We start from the raw sequence: 17816 nt of genomic DNA, 5'->3' as shown, positions 1-17816 counted from the left end.
CTTCTATATTTAACCAGGAAGATCCCATTACTTGGAGATCCTCTTTCGAACCCAACCTCTTACAAGAAATGAAACTTGAAAGGGATCGGTAACTTGAAAAAGAATAACTCCGTATCTTTTTCATAGGGCTGCAAAAACCTGCGTTAAGATTATCTGAAATTAAACCAACCAAAATTTTAATCTCATATTTTTTCCCTTTCTGTCATAGGATCATAGATGACTGGAATCATATTAAATAACACCTGAAAGTTTAAGCCAGGAGTTTTCCAAACTTATAGTTGTTCAGAATCCTTTTAAAGGTAAATTAAGGTGTTAACATAATTATTTTACTGTTACTTTATTTAAATATGTTCACAAAAATCTAGATATAAACTTTAGATGCTTACAGCTCTAGCTTTTAAAAAGCTTTTTTTTTTTTCCTTTTTGGAGCAAATTATAGCCATTTTATTCAGAAAGTCAAGAGTCTGAGAAGATGATGGACTAGTGTCCTTGAGACCCATCTTACCGGGGTCTGGGTGCTATAGTTCATTTTACAGAACAAAGAAAGGGGGAGGTGAGGAGGTAAAATCTAAAAAGCTTTAAAACCAAAACCAATTTACAAAATACCCACAAACGCAAGCATAAAACTAGGAATAATTATACTAACAAGCTAAATTCAATGGGATGAAAGATGTTATTTTTCAAAGCACATGCCTACAGCACTGAATGCTACAGCACAAGTTCAGCATGCTAATGTTACTGTGGACTCCAAGATTGCTTTTTTATGAACCATTTTTCTCTACTTGAACTCTTACAAAACCATACATCAGCCCATTAGGTCAATGGGCTTTATCTAACCTTAAAAATTTACATATTCTTTTCCCTTTAACCCAAGGTAATTAAAATAGCACAACTTGGTGCCAATATTTCTTGCTTTATTGTATGTTTTATAATGATGGTAAGATGCATTATTTTTATAGTATAATTTTACACTTTATACTATATAATTATATACTTTTATATTATAATACAGTTTATAATTTATACTTCGTACTTTGTTATACTTCACAATATTTGTATCCTTTATGAGTCACTAAAATATATTCAAATACATGGTTGTACCTGTTCTTAAATATATACCCTAAAGATTTTTTATTCTAAAGTAGTTAAAAAGGTTGCAAACAGACTCTCATAATTTACTTCCCTGCCACTCCTAAGGACACTACGTAAAAGATACACCGGAGTTCAGTTACACCAGCCTAACAAATCATACAGACTTTTTTTACTTTCCATTAAAACAAAAATACACACTGGCAAAACTATATCCAAGCATGCATTCAGCATTTCATTATTATTTTACAAATTTAATGAGCATATTTAACTGTGGAGATTTTTAATATAAAAGTGGGGGGGAGTGGACAAATACTGCATGATCTCACTTATATACAGAATCTAAAAAGTCAAACTCAGAAATGCAGAGAGTAGAATAGTGGTTGCCAGGGGATGGGGGATGGGAGACATGGGGAGATGTTGGTCAAAGGGTACCAACTTTCAGTTATGCAGGATGAGAAAGTTTTGAAGATCTAATGTACAGAAAGCATGGTGGCTATAGTTAATAATACTATATTGTATACCTGAAATTTGCTAAAAGAGTAGATCTTAAGTTTTCTCACCATACACAGACAAAACGATAACCATGTGAGTTGATGGATATGTTAATTAGCTTGATTGTGGTAACCCTTTCATTTGATACGTATATCAAAACACCACACTGTAGCTTTAAATATATACAATTTTTTTTTTATAAATTTATTTATTTATTTTATTTTTGGCTGCATTGGGTCTTCGTTGCTGCGTGCGGGCTTTCTCTAGTTGCGGCAAGCGGGGGCTACTCTTCATTGCGGTGAGCGGGCTTCTCATTGCTGTGGCTTCTCTTGTTGCGGAGCAGGGGCTCTAGGCACACGGGCTTCAGTAGCTGTGGCAAGTGGGTTCAGCAGTTGTGGCTTGCGGGCTCTAGAGCGCAGGCTCAGTAGTTGTGGCACACGGGCTTAGTTGCTCTGCGGCATGTGGGATCTTCTCGGACCAGGGCTTGAACCCGTGCCCCCTGCATTAGCAGGCGGATTCTTAACCACTGCACCACCAGGGAAGTCCCTACAATTCTTGCTCATTAATTATACCTCAATAAAACTGGAAAACAGCTATCTTAAAAAAGAATGGGAAAAAGTGATAGAATAAAACTTCATATTACTAATGACTAAAAGCTAATTTTTCAACAATTGCATTCCAGAGCAGCAGATAAGAGAACTATCTACCCAGACTGGAATCAGCTTCTATCATTACAAGGCTTGTATCCTCGGGGAAATATTTAACCTTTCTTTACCTCCGCTTTCTCATCTGTAAATGTGTCAAAATCACCTGGTCGGCTTGTTAGAACAGACTGGTGGACCCCACCGTCAGTTTTTGGTGATGTCAAGTTCCCTGATGATGTTCAGTAGTTGTGGCACAGGGGCTTAGTTGCTCCGCGGCATGTGGGAATCTTCCTAGACCGGGGCTCGAACCCATGTCCCCTGCACCGGCAGGCAGATTCTTAACCACTGTGCCACCAGGGAAGCCCAACATTAGAATATAGTCCCTAAAAATTGTTTATTCCATCTGCAGAACTTAAAACTTTGGCTTGAAAGGTAAAGTTTTCATTCAACATATGGCTAGTCTTATCACGCCTGGCAGAATAATGTCTGTCTGGAGAAGAAGATATGCAAAGCTATTAAGCTAGAAAATGACGAGTTTCTTAAAAATCTTCTGTAGTCCCGTATTCCTCCGCCTCACACTCAGTCTGAACTTTCAAGTCTGAAAACAACTACAAAAATAACCAGGGGAACAGAAGTGGTCATATTCCCAACCAGATGAACAAAATCACTGAGGGCAGTTCTCAAACTGTGGTCCCCAGGCCAGTAGTCTGAACATCATCAGGGAACTTGACATTTTTACCTTTCCTCTAGATATTGTAGTCAAGATTCTACCACAGAGCCAGGGCAAATTAATCCACCTCAAATCAGAAGGGGAGAGAGAGGTTTCCCTGGTGGCGCAGTGGTTAAGAACCCACTTGCCAATGCAGGGGACACAGGTTCGAGCCCTGGTCTGGGAAGATCCCACAAGCCACAGAGCAACTAAGCCTGTGCGCCACAACCACTGAGCCTGCACTCTAGAGCCCGCGGGCCACAACAAGAGAAGCCACCACAATGAGAAGCCTGCGCACCTCAACGAAGAGTAGCCCCTGCTTGCCACAACTTGAGAAAGCCCGCGTGCAGCAACAAAGACCCAGGGCAACCAAATATAAAAAAAAAAAAAAAATGACTACAGCAAACATGAGGAGAGATCTACCCAGAATAGCACAAAGTACTCAGAAAGCAAACAGAGAAGTGTGAACATTTCCAGATTTCTATTTCTCTGGTTTCCTTGCTAGCATACTCCCAGAGCCACTGACCCTTAACTCTGAGGAAGAACTGAAAATGACCTTTTTGAAGTATATCACTGAAAATTAAGTTGAAAATTGGTTACCTGAGTAAAGCTCAGAAAATACTAAATATTTTAAGAGAAACAAACAAAAAACCCACAGACTTAGAGAATTTAGTGCTAAAAGAACTGGTGTCAAGTTCATTTTTTAATTTTAAGAACACAGTTTGTAAAAGCTCTTTGAAAGTACGTTCTTTCGAGCTTCAAGAAATATATACATAAACAAAATCAATGAAAATTATAGCAATCATGTTTTTGTCTTTTTAGGACTAGTCATTCTATAATTATGAAGTATATGCTGTTGTCTAATGGAAATGATAAATAACACCTTTATTCTCTAACAATAGTTATAAACACTAACAATTCTTATTTTTTAATATGATAAAAATATATATAACATAAATCAAATTCTACTTTTTAATAGGGAAATGGAGATAATGCTATATATATATATATATACATAGCCTCTTTCTGAACGTAGTTTAAAGGTAAGTATTTGAGGAATATTAGTGACCTTCCCAAGATGTAAGGTAGAGAATCAGATATTCTTGGTTCTCCAACCAGTTTTAAGTCTACAACTCCATTTATGCCAGTGTGATTTGTTTATTAAGTTATGTACAGTTAAGCACTTTTACTAGTTCAAATATCCAACTTTGGCTGAAATGTGCTAAGTCTGACATTCCTCCTTTGCAAGACTACACATCTTGAATAAATGGGATCCAATCTGTATTGGCATATATTTGATCTGAAACTGGTTCATTTGCTCCCAACCCATACCCCTCTTGCACCTGGCAGAAATAGCTATGTATGTATCAGACCATTCTGGCTGAGCACTGCTTCAGGCTGACCCAGGTTGAGCATCCTTAGGTTGACTCTGACCCGGAAGGTGTGGAGCCACAGGGCACATCACTATGGCAACTCCCCACAACAGACCCAAGCTACTTGCGCAGTGTTCCCATCTCTGAGGTCACATGTAGATCCACACCCCCGCCCCCAAAAAGAAGATGTGTGAGTAGATATGTTGCAAGGCATTATCGTTTTATATATAGAAACCACAATCCTCCATCTCAGTGGCTTGGCAGAAACACGAACTTTGCCAATTATCTATGGTCACCCATGTCCCTGTTTGCCCTAAACAGTCCAGTTTTATACCTGTTATGCTTGTGTCATTTTAATGATGCCCCCTTTCTTAATAAAAATTGTCCTGGATTAGACAATAAATTATATGGTCATCCTACAGACAGGCCCATTTCAGAAAAGAGACAGGCATGACAGACAAAGCAGAGGCAAGTTTACTTGGGGATGTTTTCAGGCCTTTCTGCTCCAGGCCACCTTCCAATATTTTGTTCAGTGACCGTAGAAAATACTTAGGAGACTTAACAATAATCTTAAAGTCCAACTAAAAAATTCTCTACTTCAAATGTAGAACTCAGCAGCAAAGCAAACAGCAGGTCCTCTTCCTTCTCATCTCAAACGTGCTCAGAATGATCCAGAGGTTCTACTCTATACTAGGCATACTACTAGACGGTAATACTGTGATGAATCCATCCCTCTCACAAGTTCAATTGCAGAATCATCACTTCTGGGAGTTTGACTCATAAATTTTCCCCCCCAAATTATCCTAACTCTCCCCACTATTTCAATAGGAAATGTGACAAACAGTACTCAGTATCTAATGACTGCACTTGTCCACTCAACAAATATTTACGCCCAAGATCAAACGTGGCAGCCCTTAGATCTCTGAAGCCAACCTTCAGATGTGTTTTGTTTAGCCCAGATAGGATTCTTGTATGTTTAAAATATTTGCTGATACTTTAAAATGTGGACTCATACATAAAACTCCAGATTTCCATCTTCTCTTGAGAAATCCGAAGCTCCGGCAACGCTGGGCTTATATTCTGATCATGTAATTTCCAGTTGGAGCTAACAGCAGCTTGAGAAAGGACCTCTCTATCTAGTCCTCTATGGCCCTCACTCAACCTTCTTCCCCTCAGTTTGAGTTTGTAACCCCTGATCTACAGCTGGAGATAATCCTTAGGTAGACAACAACTGGCATTTCAAATTAATGATCCTCTGCCAGGGGCTCTCCAGGCTTGGAGCAAATAGGAATCTATATCTTTAGATCAAAGACTCAACTGGGAAATGGCAATAAACAGGAAAAGTTTGTTTTTTCTTTTATCAAAAAGCCATATGGCTTCCACTCCTCCTACAGGACCAAAGGGGGGAAATAAGCCTAAGCATGTTATTATTTGTAAAGAGCGCATCCAACCTCTAATATCTAAATACAAAATGAAAGTAAATAAAATGAGATATTTTAATTGACCTTCCAATGAGGCCAGGGAAGACTCAACAGCCACTGTTGAGAATTTAAGGTGCCATAACCCATAAACAAACTTTGACCATCAATGAAATTAGCAATGATGTGTCATGCATCAGATCTGAAGAAAATAACCACCAAGAATCATAAAACATTCCTTAAAGTCCTGGAAAAATGCAACCACTTCCACCTTACTGACAGAACCCAAAAATCTTAATACAATAAAGATGGTGATAACGTTCAGAATAAAGAACATGCTGCACTCCAATTTCAACCTAGGTGAAAGCTAAAAATAAATTTTTAACAAATAAGCATAAAATGAAATTCATTTTAATCATGGTTAGAATCCTGAGATCATCTGTGATAAGGTATTTTACCATAACGTAACAGCGGTAACATTAACTAAAATATTGGGAGTTCTGAGCCCTTAGGATATATTAAACTAGTTTACAAAGTAACTGATGGAATCTAAAACAATGAGCTTTATTTTCTTCAGCTCAGCTACAGGCCTTTTTGTGAAAAACTATTGGACAGTCTTTCAATTACAGATACTAGAATACATGAATTTTCAAAAATTAAAGTCTTATTTATAGGAAGTTTTTCTCATCTGACTATTAATTTCCCAGCTGCTAAAGAAACCCGCCACATAGTACAACTGAGACTTTATTTATTTATATTTAGACAACACTATTTTCCCCAAGAATTTAAAGTACTTTGCCCAAACAGTCAGTAATTATTATAAATAACAGCATCTGGGGGGCTTTTGATATGGTAAACTCCTTACACATTTTTTAAAAAGGGGGAGGTGCTGTTTTTCAAGACACAATCACTGTAGTAAAGATTGTTTAGATAACTCTCCAGAGGAAAAAGGACTGTGTCCGTTTTTTTTAAGGAAGTAAAACGCAGTTTGGTAACAGGCACCTTGATTTAGTAAACTCTGGAGAAATATTAGAAAAGAGATGTTCACCTCTTCTACAACACTGATTTTTAAATCACCCAGGTAGGTACTGATTCTGTCTCCATTTAGTGTGGAAAAAACTGCAAAAAAAAAAAAAAAGTCTTTCCACTCAAAATCTAAAGGCAGATTCGTATTTTGCTGACAATCTGACAACGTCTAGTAACTTCTCTCTAAGCCGGGCTCCAAAACAGCTTCCCAGATCCAAGATCTGCAGGTGCTGCTGTGACTAGGATGCGACTGTCCTAAGGGGCCAAGGTGCCGGACTCGGCCAAGACCGAGAGTGTGTGCGGGGGCCTCTAGGAACCCAACCCTCTCCCGCTTTCCCTCTTAAACACACGCGTGCACGCACGCACACACTCGGCCAAGGCCGGGGATGCCATCTCCAGGCACACCCCAAGACATCGAGATCCTCCCGGCACGCGCGCTGCTCCCGCATTCTCCTAGGGCGCACCAGCTCCTCCACTGTCCCGAGACCACTCTCCGCCTCCCTCCCTCTTCCTCGGCCCTGCGGGGAAGGAACTGCCGCCAGAAGCAAGCTCCGGACTCGGGGTCCCAGGAGCGGGACCAGCCTGCGCTCAAGCGCGCCACGTGGAAGGCGCGCGCCAGGAGCTGGACCAGAGTCGGTCTTTAACGTGGGGTCCCAGCGCCTGCAGCCCTGTCACTTCTCCCGGGTGTGATGGACCCTCCCCCGTGCCTCCGAGCCGCGGTCTTGCCTGATTCGGGTCTGTGGCGCGGAAAACGTGGCAGGCCATCTGCGACTCCGGGTCGTCTGGCTGCGCCTTGATCAGGTAAGCAAAGTAGGTGAGGTCGTGGCTGTTGTGGATGAAGCGCGAGATGTGCTGCGCCTTGTGCTCGAAGATGAACACTGCCGGGTTGGGCTGCGCGGCCGTAGGGCCACAGCCCCCAGCGGCACCGGCGCCCGGCGCGGGCACGCAGCGCAGGAGGGGCGCGCTGAGCACCAGGAACACCTCGCGGGGCGCCGGCGCCCCGCAGCCGCCCGCCTCGGGCTTCTGGCTGCGCCGGCGGATCTCGGCCATGAGCCAGGGCAGCATGGGCAGCGTGGTCCTGCGGTCCAGGCACGACCCTCCCACGTACCACAGCCGGAACCTCTTGTCTCCCGGCTTCCCCTGGCCAGGCTGCGCAGTGGCGCCCGGCTCGGGCTCCAGAGGGTGCGGGAACGGCTCATCCTGAAGGCAGCTGGGGGGCTCCATAACTCGCGCCTCCCGAGGGCACGGAGGCGGCCGGATCGGCGCGCCGCGCCCCCAGTTCTCGCGTTGAAGGCGCCGCCGAAACTGTGCCAACAGCCGCGCTGGGCCCCTGCGCCCGCCTCGGCGCGACCCCGAACTCCGCGCTTTAGTGGCCCTGCCCCATGCGGCACTTCGGGCGCGGCTCCCAGGCTCTGGCGGCGGGCACCCGGGGAGAGCCCGGCAGCAGGACTGGCAGGAGAGGGCGGGTTAAATCGCTATCCTCCTTTCTCCGGCTCGAGCCTGGGGCCGCACTTCCCCCTTCCTCGTCCGCGGCTCCGCTGGGTCAGAGGACAACGCCGAGGGCCCCGCGCCTCCGCCGGTCGCCGCCGGTTCCAGCGCTGCAGAGCCGTTGCGGCCGCCGCGCTCGCCCCGGGCGGGCACTGGGAGGCAGGGCGGGGAATGGGCTGTGCGCCGGAGGGGGTGACTTGGGGCGGAGCTGACTCCTACCAGGGTGACCAGCTGTCACCTGGAAGGTCGGGGCTCCCGGGCTTCGGCGCGATCGGTTCTCTGGGAGGGCCTGCGAGAACTATTTCGATGGAAAATAACAAAAACAAAACGTGGCCTCGCGGGGGCCGCTCCTCCTCCGGTCGCCGCAGCCCAGCTCGCTGCTCCTCCTCCAACTGTTCCCGTCCCTCCCTCGCTTCTTCCTTCCTTCCAGGCTGCTTCTTTAATCGGGCTGCCACCCCGCCTCCCGTCCGGCGGGCGGAGAGTGGTGCCTATAAAAGCTTATCTGTGAAGTCACCTCTTCGCCTCTTTCTCCGGCCGCGATCCCAGACCGCCCCTCCAACCCGCCCCTCAGGCAGCAATACTGCGCCCGGCGCCGGCACTGTCCGGACCAACTCATCATCTCCCGGGTCACCGATATCTCCGTCTTCTTCTGGGCGTCTCTGCTGCCCCCTGGAGAGGGGACCACTCTCAACGGGGCGCTGGGATTTTTTTTATTTAATTAATCATATTTGCTTGGTTTCAATTCCTTCTAAAGCCTGCATCATAATTTCTGAATATTATTTCCTAATAATCTCCAAAAAAATACTCGTGTTTTAAATCACGAAATTACGATGAAATTTCTTTTCCATTTCAAAAGAAATTTATTTATGATTTTTTTATTAACACACATAGGTGCTTTGGTCATCTGCACAAAAAGAAAAACAATTTTAAGGCTTTTTAGGTCTTTGTTTTTCAAGGCAAATGAACACTTGTTACATGTTTGATTTTGACCTCAAATCCTAGTCAGATCTACTGCCCTGGTGACCTAGAAGGGACTTTATGGGCCCTGATATGACTTTTCCTTTCTCCAGGCTCTCAAGGCTCTTGGTAGATTGTCTCTTTGACGCCATACTCTTAAACCTCTGTAATGTGTGAGGATATTACAATAGTAAAGCGCGCTCCATCATTCCCTATTCAAACTTCTTTGTCGTTTAGGGTCAGATAGGTTGTCTAAATAAACGCACCTGACAGGTTATACAATAAACACGAGACAATATGCCACAAAACATAGCTCTCCTCCTTTGTCTCACAGAGGTATTCAAGTTCCATAACATGTGCCCACTGTCTTCCATCTCCAACTCTCTTTTGGTTTTTCCCAGTCTTATCCAAAGCAATCTCATTCCTACATTGCTTCACCAGCTACATCCAAGTAGTGCCTTCCACTGCACCTCTAAAGTTGGAAGGTTCTGACCCCAAGTCTTCACACGGGTGTTCCAAAGTTCCAGAAAACAATCAGGTCACATGATAACACCAAAATACAAGGCCATGCCCAACATTTCCAAAACACTGCAAAGTAACAAAAATAAACTGAAACAAGTTTTGATTAAGCCCTGTTTCCCTTATGAGAGTATTTCTCAAAAGAAAGTTATTTTTAGGAACCAAATACATTTCACAATCTACACCCATATCAAGGTCACCAGCCACTGACCCTAAGGGACATTGTTACATGGGAGTAAAAAACATACAAAAACTGAATAGAGAAAATGAGCGGTTTCAGTTTCTTCCAGGTATCCGCCCATCCTTACCAGCGGACCAGAGTCCATCAGCTGTGAAAGCCAACCCTCCTTCAAGACGATTTGCTTTTCTCTATCTGCCAAACCAGCTCCACCATCAAATCTGCCATCTTCGCAATCTCCTTGGCTTTCTCCTCCACCTTCCGGCACAACTCTGGCACTCTCTCATCAGCTTCCCCACTGGGATGCTGAAGGTGATTCAAGGCTTTCTCCTCCGAGGTCTCCACCTGCATTTCTATCTGCATGAGCATATTATCCATCTTCCACAACTTACTCCTGGTCCTCAGGTACACTCTCGTGGGAGAGCCACCATATCCTCCCGCACCCCACGGATGACTGGAAGCAGGAACTGCTCCAAATCTTCCTAGGGCCCCAAAACTTCCACTTCCGCCGGTGCTTCTACCTTGTCCCGGTCCAAGGGGCGCATTTTTCCTGCCTCATCTTCAGAACCACACGACCCTCACGCCCTGCCCTGGGACAGCTGATCAGCAGTTACTGCTCGGGTCAAAAGCGACCCACGCTCCTTGTCAATAGTGTTCCTGAACTATCTTTTTAAAAATATCTCTTTACGCCTTTTGCTTCACCACTGCTCAGGGAGAAAACAGCCTCACATGTAAACTGCAGAGCGGTGAACAGAATCACGATCAAGTATTTTTAACTCCAATTTCCCTTTAAAATATAACATGGTATGACAAACATGAATCGTCATAGCTTTTAGTGCAGCCAATACATTTTGTTCATTGTATTTACCCAGTTCAGAGCTAGTGTAGAGATTTCGCACCCTTTTTTATGTAGTAATATATATTTCCAGGGAACTCAAAAAACATTCTAGGGATAATTTAATCATTCTAATTTTAAAGAAGAAAGAGAAGTATTCTTTTTTCTTTTTAGCAAATTGGACTTTCATTCTTTTTACTCTTACTAAATTATAATTAAGAATTAGGTAACAGGTAAACAAAAATAAGTGGGAAAGACCCTTAAAGTTCCCAATTTTCGGGCTTCCCTGGTGGCGCAGTGGTTGAGAGTCCGCCTGCCGATGCAGGGGACACGGGTTCGTGCCCCGGTCCGGGAGGATCCCACATGCTGCGGAGCGGCTGGGCCCGTGAGCCATGGCCGCTGAGCCTGCGCGTCCGGAGCCTATGCTCCGCAATGGGAGAGGCCACAGCGGTGAGAGGCCCGCGTACCGCAAAAAAAACAAAAACAAACAAACAAAAAAGTTCCCAATGTTCTCCAAAGGGCTCATAGGAAAAATGAAAACTCTCCCATTCTCTCTCTCTCTCATTTTTTTTCCTTTAATGGTATTCTCACTGTCTATAAAGCCTTGAGACTATTTTTTATCCTATATGTAATATCACTACAATCAATTCCCATTATTCCCATGCAGAATTTCTGGGTGCACCCTGATGGCTCCCTTATAGATAGAATTTAAGCTCCAAGATAAAGACATTATTAATTGGTTAGATTCACTCATTCGGTTTACTCACACCACCACGTTTTTGTGCAAAGTAGAACCATGTCTTCAAGAAGCACTGAAGGGTTTCCCTGGTGGCACAGTGGTTAAGAACCTGCCTGCCAATGCGGGGGACACAGAGTGGTCTGGGAAGATCCCACATGCCGTGGAGCAACTAAGCCCGTGCTCCACAACTAATGAGCCTGCGCTCTAGAGCCCACGAGCCACAACTACTGAGCCTGCGTGCCACAACTACTGAAGCCCCCGCGCCTAGGACTTGTCCTCCGCAACAAGAGAAGCCACCGCAATGCGAAGCCCACGCACCACAACGAAGAGTAGCCCCCGATGGCTGCAGCTAGAGAAAACCCTCGCGCAGCAACGAAGACCCAACACAGCCAAAAATAAATAAATAAATATTTTTTTTAAAAAAAAAGTAGTGAAAAGTTGTCCGAATGTGACTGAAACCTTGTAGAACCTTGCCAGAAACTCCTATATAGATCCTATTTCCCTAGGCCACATATCTGAGATCCATAAAAAAGAAAGAAAAGAACAGAGATCTGGGGAAAGCATGGAAGTCTTGTGGGTTCTACGAAATCAACCAGCTTGGGAGCTAGGAATGAATCTGGAGCCCCAGCAGGCCATTTCTTACTGGTGAAAGAAAGTGATGCAATAAACATCTACTTATTGACAGAAACACAGAAGAATTGTCTTTTATTACATGACATCCTAAGTGTGATTGCTTCCTGCTCTGGAACATCCTTAGCCCTCTCTTTGTAACCTTTTTGTGATGTTTTGCTTACTGTGCATTAATGAGCATTATTACTGTTTACCTATACCTGATCCTCTCTGCATCCTGACACATGGGAAGGCAGGCACGATCCTAAGAAGTGTTTTGGAAGTGAAATGTGACCAGAGGTGACTTGGGTCATATCTTTGAGTAGAAGCATTTAATTGCCAATAATCAACGCCCCAGCCCTCTTGTGCTGTCCATCCCCACGCTTCCCCTTCAGTGGTCATTATGGAAACATCAGTATGGAGGTTCCTCGTGATCGAAGCAGTCCAGAATGCTGTGCCAGTTCCTAGAGGACAGCTGCCTTGGAGACCCTCCCAGGCACACAGCACACTTCTTGTAGTGGGAAATAAACTTTTTTCTTTGTTAAGCCACTGGGATTGTGGAGTTGTCTGCTACCTTGTTGTAAATCTATCCTATCCTGTCCGATAAGGTTATTATACTACAGTATATATTGTATCTTATATAACTTGCTTTATTATCATTTAGACATTTGACTTACTGCATGAATGAACTATATGGTAAGCTATTAGTTTCTTATCATCATTGTATCACCTGCAGAAGCTTAGAGAATTGCATGCACATAAAAAAAGTGTTCAATTATAGTTTGATTACTTGAATTTAGAAAAAGACAAGAGGATGATACAATTTTAAATATTTGCTGGCTATTACACTGAATATGCAGGTCTATGAGTTTACTAAATGGTGGGGCAATAAATCATCCTCTGACCCCCAACCCTTCCACTCTCAACCCCACTGTTGCCCAAAAAAGGGCCAATGAATATGCTCATGAAAAGCATTTCTAACAATCTGCAAGAAATATCTCCTGAATAGTCTTGTAGCCACCTCTACTATGATATCCAAAAGTAAACACTTATTTTTTTAAAAGTGCTCCTCTAATATCCCAATATTATAATGCTGTTAGCATTAATTAGAAGTTGTAACATTCAGTCAAATCCTAGTTTAAAAACTATATACTACATGAGAAGTATAAGGGCCTGAGCTAGTGTGTAAGACTGGAAAGGTTCACCTCAATCTCTTAGCTTGTCTCCTTGCTTCCAAGCACAAATGTACTCTCTCTTTTTTTCTCTTTCTATCTCTCTCTTCCATTCTGTACCCTCCCCCAATATCTACTTTTCTTCCCATTTAAAAATCTTTAAATGAAGATACATTTCCTAAAGCTCAAAGCACGAATCTTTCTAGTCTTATATTTGCTGCTCTTCACCCCCCCACTCCCTCACCCAGACAACCTTTCCATTCCCAGATGCATTACATGCTCAGGTCTTCATGGGGCTTCCTAAGCTTCTTCCTCTCCCCGATTGCTCTTGCTTCCTAATGCCCACAACTTGAATTTCCCCCATCTTTCACTATGGAAACATTTATCTATTGTTCAAGACCCAAGTCAAGAATCATGTCTTCTGTGAGGTTGTTTCTTACTTCCCCAGTCAGTGTTAGGGGCCCTCTCTTCTTGGGTCTTTTTTTAAATACATTTCACTGTTATAGCTCTCATTACAGTTATAATTACTGGGTAGTTTGTCTGTGTCCCCCACCACAAAGACAGCATCTTGAGAGAAGGGATTATTTGTTTTGTGCTCTGTTTTCCTCCAGCAGAAAACACAATAGCTGACCCTTAATTGGGTCTTAATAAGTACTGAGTGAATGAATGAATTGAATTGAATAAATGGCAAATGAGAATTTAAGAAACTAAAGATTAAGAGGTTATTTTACTATCACAGAGGTGATACACCAAATAATTATATAATTTCATGTAAATGTACTAAATATATCCACTAGCTAATGATAAAATACTAGAAAATAATAGAATGCCTCTTCAAAATCATGGTGGAGTTCTGACTGGAGATAGTAAACAGAGCACAAGTGTTTGTGACTGAATAACAATTTGAGATACTATCAGGGTTTTCCCCTTATTGTTCCTTGTTCCCTGTGACCTTCCCCCAGCCCAGGCAGCCAGGGCATTGCATCTTCGCTGATCCAGGGAAATGAGGACACAGCAGAACACAGATAACAAAAGAGTCCATTCTTAGCTTTCAGGTTTCAAAAGCTAAGAACCTTGCAAAGGGAAAAGATTTGGAATACTATGTGCTCTCAGAGTCAGTTTCTCTTGCTCTTCATACTAAAAAAAAAATAAAAGTTTCCCAAATTTGGGAGACGGAGACAAAGAGAGAGGAAATAAAAAAAGGATAGCTGCTAGGAAACTAGATGTAAAATATATGATTTTCAAATTAGTAGAATATTGATCTATCCAGTAGGAAAGGAAAGGGAATAAAAAGAAAAGAAAGGAAACAAAATTAAACTGTGATAATTAGAAAACTTAAAATAGTATGGCTACAGTAACTCCATATAGTAACTATAATAAATGTAAGTTAGTTACTCTAACAGACCAAAAGATAAAGACTTAAAGATCCAGGAATGTGTTGTTTACAGAATCATTTTGAAAATAAAAGGATATGGCTTCCCTGGTGGCGCAGTGGTTAAGAATCCTCCTGCCAATGCCGGGGACACAGGTTCGAACCCAGTCTGGGAGGATCCCACATGCTGCAAAACAGCTAAGCCCATGCACCACAACTACTGAGCCTGCGCTCTAGAGCCCATGAGCCACAACTACTGAACCCACGTGCCTAGAACCCGTGCTCCACAACAAGACACTGCAATGAGAAGCCCACGCACTGCAATGAAGAGTAGTCACCACTCGCCGCAACTAGAGAAAGCCTTCAATGAGAAGCCCGCGCACAGCAACAAAGACCCACTGCAGCCAAAAATAAATAAATAAATAAATAAAATAAATTTTTAAAAAGAAAGGATATAGAAACATTGAAAATAAATAGCAGAAAATATATCAGGCATACATGAATGAGAAGAAAATCAGGGTCGTGGTTTCAATGTTAGATTAAATAGAATTTAAGGCTAATGAAAGGGGTCATGAAGAAATATTTGCCAGCATAAGTATTAAGAAGATGATTTTATTTTTAAACACATGCACACTAAATAAATTGCTCTCAGCTACATAAAACAGAAACTAAAATAATGACAGGAAAAATAAACAGTTGGTGACTTTAACAAATCATCCGCATATACTATAAGATTAAATAAATATAATCAAATTTATAAATTTTGATAACATAATTAACAGTTTAAATATATGTAATGAATAAATGAGTAGAGAATACAAAATTTTTATAGAGCACCTGTGAAGAAAGCTAAAATTGACTATGCACTGTGTCACCCAGGAAACCCATAAATTCCAAAGAATTGCTATCATATACATGTTTTCTCTTTATTATTCAAGGTAAACTAGGAATCAAAAACACAGGTTTAAAAATCCACATATCTGGAAAGTAAGAAACATAGAGTATTGAATAGTCCTGGTTAAACAGAAAGTTATAAGAGAAAAGTTTAAAGATATGGAGTTAAGTTTAAAAAGGAATTCTGGCAAAACCTGTGGACTACAGATAAATGTATTGATTAAAGTACACTTATCAAAATAAAAGAAAGAACGAATAAAAACAAATAAACTAAGAATTTAACTAAAAAGAGAAAAAAATGACATGGAAAAACCCAAGGAAATAATAAGGAAAGAAGGAATAAAGTTAAGTCCAGAAATCAGGAAGATAAAGAATGGGAAAACAATAGAAAGGAATAGCAAGGAAGAATGTTTTCATATCTATTGATTATCTATATTGTTTTGAAGGACTTGGTGATCATATTTTTTTGCCTATTTTTTAAACTAGGACCAAATTATAGAATCTCTCCATATTAGGAAAAGTAACATTTTGTTCAGCATACATTTTCTATATTTCTCCCAGTTTCTCATTATTTTTTTGGACATAACAAAAACAGAGAATACAGATTTTTTTTTTCAAACACTCATAGAATAGTCAAAGAAATTAACCACACCTTGTCTTTTAACAATGTTTAAGGTGTCTTCACAAAAACTGAGGTAATTTTTTTTTTCTTTGCAGTACACGTGCCTCTCACTGTTGTGGCCTCTCCCGTTGCAGAGCACAGGCTCCAGATGCGCAGGCTCAGCGGCCATGGCTCATGGGCCTAGCCGCTCTGCGGCATGTGGGATCTTCCCGGACCGGGGCACGAACCCGTGTCCCCTGCATTGGCAGGCGGAATCTCAACCACTGCACCACCAGGGAAGCCCTGAGGTAATTATTGATTTACTTCAGCCCACACCCCAAATATAGGTGCTACTTCTTAATACTCTTGACAGAATTATAAATTAAGAATTATAAAAGTGACATTTTTTAATTAGGAAATTGAGGCACAAACTAAGCAGGTAATGAGAGTAATGTTGTAGAAAACGAACACAATACATAGCAACTGATTGCTAATCAAATGCACAGTGCTTGGCACAGAGAAGGTGACTAATAAAATTCTGGTGAATGAACATGTTTAGAGCTCTGTTGAATGCCAAAGAACAGAATCAGTTACTTACAGAGGTTAAAAAAATGTTTTGGAATATTTAAATTTTATTGTATTTATTTTTTTATATAGCAGGTTCCTTTGCGTATTTTGCATAACAAGACTTTATTAGATGTGTCTTTGGCAACTGTTTTCTCACAGCCTTGACGAAAACATTTCCTTGTCTTCTAATCCTCTTGATACTGTCTTTTGTAGAGCAGAAGTTTTTAATTTGAATAAAGTCCAGCTTATCAATTATTTTTTTCATAGTCTTTTTTTAACTTTATTTATTTTTTATATAGTAGGTTCTTATTAGTTACCTATTTTATACCTATTAGTGTATATATGTCAATCCCAACCTCCCAATTCATCCCACCCTTCCAACCCCCCCGACTTTCCCCCCTTGGTGTCCATATGTTTGTTCTTTACATATGTCTCTATTTCTGCCTTGCAAACAGGTTCATCTGTACCATTTTTCTAGATTCCACATATATGCGTTAATATACAAAATTTGTTTTTCTCTTTCTTACTTCACTCTGTATGAGAGTCTCTAGGCCCATCCACATCTCTACAAATGACCCAATTTCATTCCTTTTTATGTCTGAGTAATATTCCATTGTATATATGTACCACAACTTCTTTATCCATTCTTCTGTCAATGGGCATTTAGGTTTCTCCCATGACCTGCTATTGTAAATACTGCTGCAATGAACACTGGGGTGCATGTGTCTTTTTGAATTATGGTTTTCTCTGGGTATATGCCTAGTAGTGGGATTGCTGGGTCATATGGTAATTCTATTTTTAGTTTTTTAAGTAACCTCCATATGTTCTCCATAGTGACTGTATCAATTTACATTCCCACCAACAGTGTAAGAGAGTTCCCTTTTCTCCACACCCTCTCCAGCATTTGTTTGTAGATTTTCTGACGATGCCCATTCCAACTGGTATGAGGTAATAACTCATTGTAGTCTTGATTTGCATTTCTATAATGATTAGTGATGTTGAGCAGCTTTTCATGTGCTTCTTGGCCATCTGTATGTCTTCTCTGGAGAGTTGTCTGTTTAGATCTTCTGTCCATTTTTTTATTGGATTGGTCTTTTTTTTTTTAATATTGAGCTTCATGAGCTGTTTACA

The 17816-nt window shown here is 41.7% G+C and overlaps 1 protein-coding gene and 1 pseudogene across 3 annotated transcripts in view; both read right to left on the bottom strand.

The window, feature by feature from the left end:
* The window catches only part of TBC1D4 (TBC1 domain family member 4), a 251307-nt gene that overhangs the window by 208721 nt on the left and 24770 nt on the right, over positions 1-17816 (bottom strand). For 2 of the 3 annotated variants that reach the window (XM_067713171.1, XM_067713172.1), the window contains exon 1: positions 7481-8884. The exons of the other annotated variant lie outside the window; for it this stretch is intronic. In XM_067713171.1, coding sequence (XP_067569272.1) covers positions 7481-7978 — 498 coding nt within the window. In that variant the 5' untranslated portion in view covers positions 7979-8884. Of the gene's footprint in view, positions 1-7480; positions 8885-17816 lie in introns of those variants that run through there. 3 annotated transcript variants of the gene reach the window in all.
* LOC137210945 (MORF4 family-associated protein 1-like) lies at positions 9181-11927 on the bottom strand (annotated as a pseudogene).

The sequence above is a fragment of the Pseudorca crassidens genome, chromosome 18 (genome assembly GCF_039906515.1).
Source record: "Pseudorca crassidens isolate mPseCra1 chromosome 18, mPseCra1.hap1, whole genome shotgun sequence".
NCBI lineage: Eukaryota > Metazoa > Chordata > Mammalia > Artiodactyla > Delphinidae > Pseudorca > Pseudorca crassidens.
The sequence above is the reverse complement of the archived record's forward strand: the minus strand, read 5'-3'. Positions and strand labels throughout refer to the sequence as shown.